Source organism: Juglans regia, chromosome 12 (assembly GCF_001411555.2).
Source record: "Juglans regia cultivar Chandler chromosome 12, Walnut 2.0, whole genome shotgun sequence".
Lineage (NCBI taxonomy): Eukaryota > Viridiplantae > Streptophyta > Magnoliopsida > Fagales > Juglandaceae > Juglans > Juglans regia.
In genome coordinates, this window is record NC_049912.1 from 22956355 (window position 1) to 22965979 (window position 9625).

The 9625-nt window shown below is 34.8% G+C and overlaps 1 protein-coding gene across 1 annotated transcript; it reads left to right on the forward strand.

Annotated features, from left to right (window-relative positions):
* Positions 1 to 431: 431 nt before the first annotated feature.
* Positions 432 to 9203, forward strand: LOC109002839 (7-hydroxymethyl chlorophyll a reductase, chloroplastic). The gene is made up of 20 exons (XM_035683785.1): positions 432 to 440; positions 1360 to 1495; positions 1607 to 1712; positions 1795 to 1879; positions 2659 to 2770; positions 4077 to 4161; positions 4283 to 4324; positions 4466 to 4544; positions 5261 to 5312; positions 5409 to 5471; positions 5941 to 6038; positions 6532 to 6567; positions 6649 to 6710; positions 7377 to 7404; positions 7835 to 7914; positions 8053 to 8122; positions 8208 to 8265; positions 8537 to 8601; positions 8685 to 8779; positions 8863 to 9203. Exons 1-20 carry the CDS (start codon positions 432 to 434, stop codon positions 8951 to 8953), a joined length of 1452 nt encoding a protein of 483 aa, XP_035539678.1. The 3' UTR covers positions 8954 to 9203.
* Positions 9204 to 9625: the final 422 nt, after the last annotated feature.

Consider the following 9625-nt stretch of genomic DNA (forward strand, 5'->3'; position numbering starts at 1 on the left):
ACCTCAAGGTACTTGGATTTGTAACCATGGCATTCACTCCACTTGTTTTTACCAACAAAGTCTCGTCTGAATTTTCTAGTGTGAGAGGTGGGGTGCAAACCCTACACTCGGGGGAGCTGTTTAAAAAAATTCTGCACTGTTGAATATTGGTTCTAGGTGACAGATTAAACAGGTGCACCTACTACGAGAATTGATGCAGAAAAAAGAGAGGAGACATCCTGGTGCAAAACTTCGTGAAATTAAGATGGTGGTAGAAACTCAGATATAACAGTCATTAAATTAAACTCGTTCTACATTGAGGGTGGTGGCTTAGTGGTCTATGAATTTGATAGTGGGTGCTAGGTCCTGGGCTCGAATCTCCCAATAGGAAGTGTTCATAATTATCGGTGACTCATGGACTAATGATGCTCTTGTGCGGCTGGGGTTAGACTATGGCTCAAGTTCGACATGTAGGGAGTGCTTACAGTTCTTGCCATCTAGGTCTCTCTTGTCTGGCTCCCCAACGAGTTGGGTGTTATTATGGTCACGTCGTATCTCTGGTCGTCCCTCTAACCTTTATTTTTGTTGAGAAGAAAAAATTAACTCTTTCTAAAGTATAACTCTTTTTTTTCTTTTTTTTGTTATATTTGTTTTGCTTTTTCTCAATTAAGAGGAAAAACTCTTTGCTTAAGTATCTCATAAATGTTTTTGTTCAATATTATATTTTTAAGTTATTCTATTCTTGAGCTGGTGTGTAGAACACAATTCATATTAATTAAATGGCAAAATTTGATTTATAAGATTCAAATTTTAAATTTTTTTTCAAATTAATTATGAGATGTAAGCATATTAGTCGTCGAGTTATCCACACTAGCTTATAGATTGAATTTTTATTATCTTTTATTTTAAATCGTGGTTTTTTTATGAATTATTTAAACAAGAGTCATTTAGAATATATTAATAAATGCGACAAAATTAGAATATATTAATAAATATTACAAATTTAGAGATATTACATCATAAAATGATTGGGATGATTAAATTTAAAAAAATTTTATATATCATATTATCATCTTACTTTCATCATATTAAATAAGATGTGATATATTTATCATAATTAAATAATTATTTATTATAAATTTTTTTATTATTTAATAGTGATAAATATACTATATACTATTTAATATGATTAAAATAAGATAAAAATATAGTATATAACTTTACTCTTAAAATTTGAGGTTATGAATATTATTTTTATTTGTTAGTGGCAGTATCTAATTGGCAGGAGAATGAAGTGACTAGCGGTCCCACCTAATCCTACAGACATTATATATATGTGGGGTGCGGAGCCATCGTCTCGTTGCTCGTCGCCGGTTGTAGGTTGCTGCCATTCTCTCTCTCTCTCTCTCTCTCTCTCTCTCTCTCTCTCTCTGCTGCTATGTCGTCTTCATTTGCAGGCTCTCGTCGCTTCCGCTCTCATTCTCAATCGTTTCTTCGACGTCTTCTTCCTCTAAAGGTGCACAAAAAACCTTCTCCCTCTATGCTCTACGCGCGTGTATCCAAGTGTAAGTGCAAGTAAGATGTGTTGTTTAGCATAACTACATACATGCTTCTTTTTGTGGAACAGTTGGGAACTCCAAGTCTTCAAATTCGGTGAAGCTCAGAGACGATTGGAGGAACCGCTCCAGACCCATTCCTCCTGGAGGTACCTACCCGGCCAAAGACCACTGCAGGTAAATAGTGTTATCATTTTGAAGACTTTTTGATTGGCATATTTTTATCTTGAAAATTATATTTTGATGAAATTCTGTGTAGTCATTGCGGGTTGTGTGATACGTATTACATTGCGCATGTGAAGAACGCGTGTGCTTTTCTGGGAGATGGAATGTCTAGAATTGAAGTAAGTTTCTTCTTAAATACGACATTATTCTTTAGTTGCACAAATTCGACAAAAACTTAATTACTTATGTTCCCGCGACAAACAACTAATCACTTATCTAAACATCTCGTTCAGTTTCTCTAGCTGAGTTTTTTTAACCTTCGTTCTTACACCTCTTGATTTGTAGATTTCTATTCTTGTTCTTCTTGTGAGCGGGTCTATAGCTCATCATGGCTGCGAATTTATAATGGTGTGATATCGTGAAATCTTTAAAATGATTTTAGGCGTTAATGGGTGTAAATGAATCTAAACATGCGCAATTTACTGGAAGGACTCATTTGGAATACTAAAATGGAACAGCGGAAGGCTAAACTCCATTGGCAGAACCAAAGTTGAACTGATCAACGTCCCTGCACGCCATGATCTAGGATGATCAATTCTGGATTTCACATAACTAGTCATTTCATTAAAATAATCTATTGTTTAGGCTCATGCTCTGCCTAATATGACACGGTGATAAGGGTGTGATTTATTGCCTCTTTGAACATCAAATTCGGAAAACTCTCACATGCCTGAGTCACCCTCTTGACTTTCTGTGACAGTCATAACTGTTTTGAGTTTTTGTAGGATAAAATGTATCTTTAGCAGTAGAGTAGGCCAATGTGCTTTTTATTCTGTTGAATTCAACTTATTCTTTTCTATGCTTGTATAATTCTTTTAATCAAATAAATATCATATGTATGTGTATCGTATTTTTCTTGTCACATAATCCCCATAATAATTTGTTTTCCCCCATTCAGGGCTTGGAACCCATAGTTCATGGTAGAGGGAGGAAATCAAGTTCCTTAGATGAGATATATATGGGGGTCCATGAGGAAGTGTTATATGCTCGTAAAGTAGAGCCTGTAGAAGGTAATTTTTTTTCCCTGAGTCCCCACCGTTCTTTTGTCTGTCTTATCTTGTGGTTTCTCTTGCTGGCTTACAGCTTTCTTGAGACTTCAAGCGTAATGATTTTGACAACTAGTCTACAGTTTGTTTGGGGTTTGAAATGGTTTTAATTTGTTATAAAGATACAATATTATACCATAATAAGTATCTTTTACACTAGGAAAATTCTTGCTCTCCTATCATAATTTGAATAGCAACATTTCTTTTTGCCACCCTTTTTGTTGATGATGTGTAGTGAAAAATACCTTATGAAAAGAGAGCATCAATACACGATTCAAATAGTTGATAGAGGATAGATAGTGATCTGAGATTAGTGCGCAGGAATGAAATTGTAAGCTCTAGTTCATTATTTTTCATGGGAACAATTGGAACCATATTAAGATTGACCCTTAATTTTGTTCTGGTTTCTGTGAGAGCCATTTTACTGACAAATCTTTTCATTCAATTCTGTCTAATTTATACTATTTCTTCTTTTTTCATTTTGGTTTTTAACGAGTTTCAATAGTCATGAGTTTTATTATAGTGTTAAACTTCTTCTTATTATTTCTGAAATTTCCAAATGATGCATCATGCTCTCTCTCTAACCTAAAGCTTTCCAACTACTTCGGAAGCCAAGATACGTTTAACGGCGTCCCCATAGAACCGGCTTTTATTATTAACTAGCTTTTATTTTATCTATTTTGAGGTGTTGAACCATCTTACTTATTTCTATGACTTTACTTATTAAAAAACCATATTTCTATGACTTGAAAGGGAGGCTTGTTAGGTGCACTTGCGGGAAACTCCTTGCTGAGGGCCTGTGCACCCCCAGGATAAGTCGGACTCTGTTTTTGGACACCCAGTGCCAATAAAAAATAATAATAATAAAGGGAGGCCTGTTAGATAGTAAAAATTTAAAGAAGTCAACTAATTGCAATATACTGTCAGGTTTCTCTCTCTTTCTCTGTCTCTCAGCAATCTGTTATGCATAAAAATTGTCTGTTTACTTATAAAAAAAATAATGCTGTTAAAAAATGTTAGATTTCATATTACTCATCAAAACAATGTTAGATTCATATCAGAGTCTTTTTATTATACGTTTTGATGGTGCCAAAGGATGAAGTAGGGCTTTGCATTCATTTTTGGTCAAATTATGTAGACGCCTTCCATACTTTCATATAAAACGGTTATTTATCAGTTTCATAATGTTGCCGGTGAATTTCGTTTAAAGTTTGGGAAAAAAATGGTATATACTGATTACCTTATTTTTTTTCGACTTTTGTAATTGTAGGAGCTCAATGGACAGGGATAGTAACAACAATTGCCATTGAAATGCTTAAATCAGGCATGGTAGAAGCTGTTGTTTGTGTACAGAGGTAGTGGCACCAATTTTATTTAGTAGATGGTAGATGTCAAGTAGCAGCTCATTCATTGTCAATGCCAATTTTAATGTGCATTGTCTGTGAACTTCTGTGGTCTTGTTATTTGGATACACAGTGATCCGGAGGACAGATTTGGACCAAGGCCTGTCCTAGCAAGGTTTGCATCTGGTTCTTTTTACTTGCACTTTGATCCAAGATACTCTTGATCTCTTAATTTGTTCAGCGAGAGTCAATTTTGCTTTTTACTTATTTTTTTCATCTATAATATGATATTTATAGTTTATCTTGTTTTGAATAGGACACCGGATGAAGTTCTAGCTGCTAAAGGTGTTAAGCCGACATTATCTCCCAATCTGAATACTCTTGCCCTAGTTGAGGTACCTGGTCTTTTCTTTCATTAGTGACCTTTTTTTTAAAGAGTTTCATTAGTGACCTAGAAATGCCCTTTTGCCATTTCCTTCTTCTTTTGACACCTATGCTTGATTTTTATACATCTTCCACAAGAGATGTGCTTGAAATTTTTGTGTGGAAGGAAAGGTTTTAAAGTATAAACAAGTAAAGCTTGAGTACACATGGATACCAGTTGTCGAGATGCTTAGGTGTGATGTGTATTCGTGCGAGATATTTTGGTTTCCTTTTCCTTTTCCGTGCAATTCGGTTTATCAAGACTCCTGGTCCTGCTGCCATTTCTTTTTCTTTTTTAATGAAATTCTTTGTTTCTATCAAAGAAAGCCTAATGTGAAATCCAATTATAAATCTGAAACTTCTGATTTTTTAAGTATTAACAAAAGAAGCCACGCTTGTCCCTCTATAATACTATGATATTCATATTTTTGTTTCTGGGTCCAAATAATATCACCGTGCCTTTCATTTCTATCTCTATAAATTTTACAAACTTTCTCTAGATACATTTCTGGGTTCTCTTTTGGTTTTTGCTGACTTGCTAGCTTTTTATTTAAATTGTGTGACGTATGTGCATGTATCACTGGTTTATGATCAGTTTATTCTCTCGGTTTCAGCTCTTGTTGGCCTAAATTTGTAAGTTGCTTTAAAAAGCTAGTGAAAGAATCTATTCATTTTCTTATCACAATAGGCTGCAGGTGTAAAGCGTCTTCTTTTCTGCGGTGTAGGTTGCCAAGTGCAAGGTATGGCTTATACTATGATCTGAAATTTCTATTTGTAGTAATTTTCTCATTTGTGACTTGTACCATTGTAATGCAGAGTAATTTCTTAAACTGCAGCATTAAGATCTGTGGAGCACCACTTGAATTTGGACAAGCTCTATGTATTAGGCACTAATTGTGGTAATCAAAAGCTTTATATTTAGTTTGCCATATTTATTTATTGACTTTAGTCTTCTGGCCATGAAGTTGAAAGACTGTTATGCAACACCGCATAAAAATATGTTAATATTGCGCTTTATGGGATATCCTGTTAGATATGGTTCAGATAATTGCAAAAGTTGTTACATGAACACACGTACCATAAGGTTTTTTTTGGTCAAATCTTATTCCCCTTTACCTTGAAACTGAGTGGTGAAGCAAGTTTAGCACTTTTTTTCTTTGGTAAATAGTTTCCCACCTGAAGCCTATATCATTCCAAATAGTTTCTGATGAATCCTTACCCAAATCCCATTCATGGGTGATCGTATATAATGAAAGTAAATGACTTGAATATAATTTATTAAGTTATCAAAAAAATAAATTATCAAAAAAGTATAAGTACTAATTAAAAGATATAACTTGGATCAGTACTAAAACTTTTGTCAAACAGTTGATAATGGAACCCGAGAAGGACTGGATAAGTTTCTAAAGGCTGCAAGTAGCGAACCAGAAACAGTTCTCCATTATGAGTTTATGCAAGACTACAAGGTTTGTGCTGAGAATCCTTGCTTTCTTTTGGGGTTTAACACTAGTGCCTATTGAGCAGTCTGAATTGGAAATTTAATTTAAAATCACCTATTTTACCATAGAGGCATGCACTTCATTCACTGTAGTCAATCCTCAAGGTGTATGCCTCAAAAGCTCCTGAAATAAATTCTTGCAATTCATTTTGTGCTCTACATGGGACTAAGTGCTATGAGATGGGTTTGGATTTGTAATTCTTCTAATAGTGTGCTTTAGTGACAATATTGCTATTTGAAGAATACATCATAAGCTTGTCTCATGCCAGATATTTTAGTATTTAATAGTAATGCTGAATATATTGTATATCTCAACATCACTATTTCAGCTGTTTGAATATATATATAATGAGCTACTTATATATACATATGCATATATATATGTATATATATAAATATTTATTTGTTAGTAAATATTGTGAAGAACAGTATTCCTTGAAGTTTTTCTTGTTCTTCAATAGGTTCATTTGAAGCATTTGGATGGTCACATTGAGGAGGTAAAGCAGTCCTGTATTTCCAATTTGGCTTCCATATCATAATCAAGCTGCTTCATCCAGTTTCAAATTTTACTAAAGCAGGTTCCTTATTTCTGTCTACCAGCAAATGATTTGGTCGATGTTATTGCCCCTTCATGCTACAGGTAAATTACTTTTATTTTTTTTCTGTATTTTTTAGAACTCCTTGAGAGTACTTGTTAGGGTTAAATGGACAAAAGAAAAAGAGTAATTTCTGGAGAACCATGGGCACAGTTTGTTTGGAAATGTATATAAACCAGTCTTAGACTTACATGATGCGTGGGAAATGTAAAAATAGTATTTGTAATTATGCTAACATACCATGGACCACTATGTAATATATATAACATTTAAGAAAGTCCCAGTGTTGGCACAGTGATTTCCAAAATTTGGTTGAGCACCGAGGTCTTCTCTCACCTTACTCATTTTATGTTTGTATGCTAGTGATGAAAAATCCCGTATATGACCCATGTACCTGAGTTACACCTATACTCAATTATCGATAAATATTTTTATTACCTATGTAAAAAATCTCAAACACTTTGTTCTAGTGAAGTACCAAGAGACCATGTAATGTGCTAAAGGAACTCTATCCACCAAGAGTCATAACTAATAAACTCTTTAATTTCTTCTAAATTGTAAATATGAATCCATTGATTCAAAAACTAAAAAGGCATGAGTTAAGAAAACTAAAAGACACGTGTTGTATATTGTAATAGATTTTGTATAAATACATGTTAATTCAACCATTAAAAACCGTCCTAACCAGTCAAATTTTGTTCTGTTTACAGCTGTTTTGACTACACCAATGCCTTAGCGGTAAGCTTTTCTATTCCTCTTACAAGTAATTCATCTCAAGATGCATCATCTCATATGATTTTAGATGGCCTGTTGGTTCACTTGAATCATTTGTATATTCTGAAGAACCTTATTGCTTGACATCATTTATAATGCGGAAAGTCTTACCCGGTGGGTGCATTTTTTAATTTGTGTGTTGCACAGTTCCACATCTGTGTATGCCTTCTCTCAGTTTGCTAAGTATGTGTTAATGTGAACTGTTACTTCTTCTTTCTCTATACGCACGAGTAATTTTCAGATGCCTTTAATCTTTCAATAATCAATTAAATTTGGCTGGCTCATGAATCATGGTTACATGTATGTCCACTTCAGATCTGAACTTTTATTCTGCAAAGAAGCAAGAAAGCACTGTTATCCTTTTTGTAGTATAATGCAGTCTCTTGAACTGCAGGATCTGGTGGTTGGATACATGGGTGTGCCGAAATATTCTGGAGTCAGCATGACGCAACATCCACAGTATGTTACTGTCAGGTAATATCATTGCTGATGTTCTCTGCCCCTTGTCCCTGTTTCTGCCTGTCTCCCACTCTCCCTCTCTCTCTCTCTCTAGTTATCATCATTCTCTTCTACCAAATATTGTAATTCATGATGCCATACTTTATATGACAGAAATGAACGTGGAAGAGAAATGCTCAGTCTCGTGGAAAACCTCCTAGAAATTACTCCTACAATCAGCAGTGTAAAACCCTTTGCTTTGTCATATTTGGTTGGCTGTGAAGTTACATTAAATTAATAATTTTACTAAAACAAATACACTGCTTCAGGGTGACCGCCGACCATTTGTTATTGAGACTGTCAAGGCAGATGATAATGCTAAGTTAGGTAAGTGTGCCGACGTCTTTGTTATTATTTCATTTGAATATATGGCACTTCCCTCAAAGGTATAGACTCCAACTGGACATGCTGCACATTTTTGGAGATGCAGGACTCTTATATGTATAATATCGATGTTCAAAAAGGATATCAAATGTATATATTGTTCTGCATGTTCTTAACTAAGATTTCCCTTTACTCTCTGCATATAAGAAAAGTTCCCGAGTGAACTATGCCACTTGGTAATTTTTCATTCGGCTAACCTCTCTCTTTTTCTCAGGGAGAGGTCCTTCTCAGCCTGCCCCAAAATTTATTGGAAATTTGATAGCATTTATCCTAAACTTGGTGAAGTTTTCTCTTCATTGTTCATTCCGTGACAAAAGTATCAATACACAAGTTTCAATTCTTACTTGGTTCTTGTGGTTCAGATTGGCCCAAAGGGTCTGGAATTTGCTCGTTACTCTCTTGACTACCATACCATTCGGAACTATTTGCACGTAAACCGTGCCTGGGGAAAAGCAAGGTAACTTATAATAACATCTGACGAGCTTATAATAGGGTGCATTATATCCTTTTTTTATGTGTGAAATTATTGATTACATGCAGAGCTGATAGACACATGCCTTCTTACGCAAAGAAAATCGTGGATATGTACAACCAGAATGGTGAAATTGAAGGGATGTTGTCTGACAAGTGATCGCATTAGAAGGTGAAGATAACATCTGGGTGCTTCATGAGTGGGAAATCACCCCTTTCCAATCTGTAAAAGAGATCAGTACCATGTATGATCAAGAATTATAGCACATGTTCTCTTTGAACGTTGGTGTAGATTGATGACCAATGTTTTTGAGATTTTGCTTCCAACTTTAGCTTGGTCACAAACGCGTCATGTTCCCAGTCTTAGAGGAGGCAACATTAATGAAGATATAGTCATTCTTATTTCACTTGATGAAGTTGAACGATAAAAAGAAAATTTACTCTGATAGGAAACAAATACAGATTATGAAACTCGTACCCGTTTCTGTTTTCACTTCTATGAGAAATCGAGAGGACTTGTACTTGTTTTCCCTGGCCCTGTCATCAGTTGTAGGCTATTTTCTGGGATGGGCTCACTCAATGGAGTTTTTTCTTTTTTCGAGGCACAAGAAAAAGTCACCGGATTTGCAGTCGAGCTGTGTGTAATAGCATGAAAGAAGACCAAGACTAATCGGGGAGTTTGAAGTGTTTTTATTTTTATCAGAACGTAATCGGATAGACATTAGACAGTGTTAACCAAAGCATTTGTTAGAGGAGACCAAATACAACCAAAAGCAAAGGAATTTCTTAATAGAAAAACATTTATTTATAAGCCCATTAATTGACAAACTAC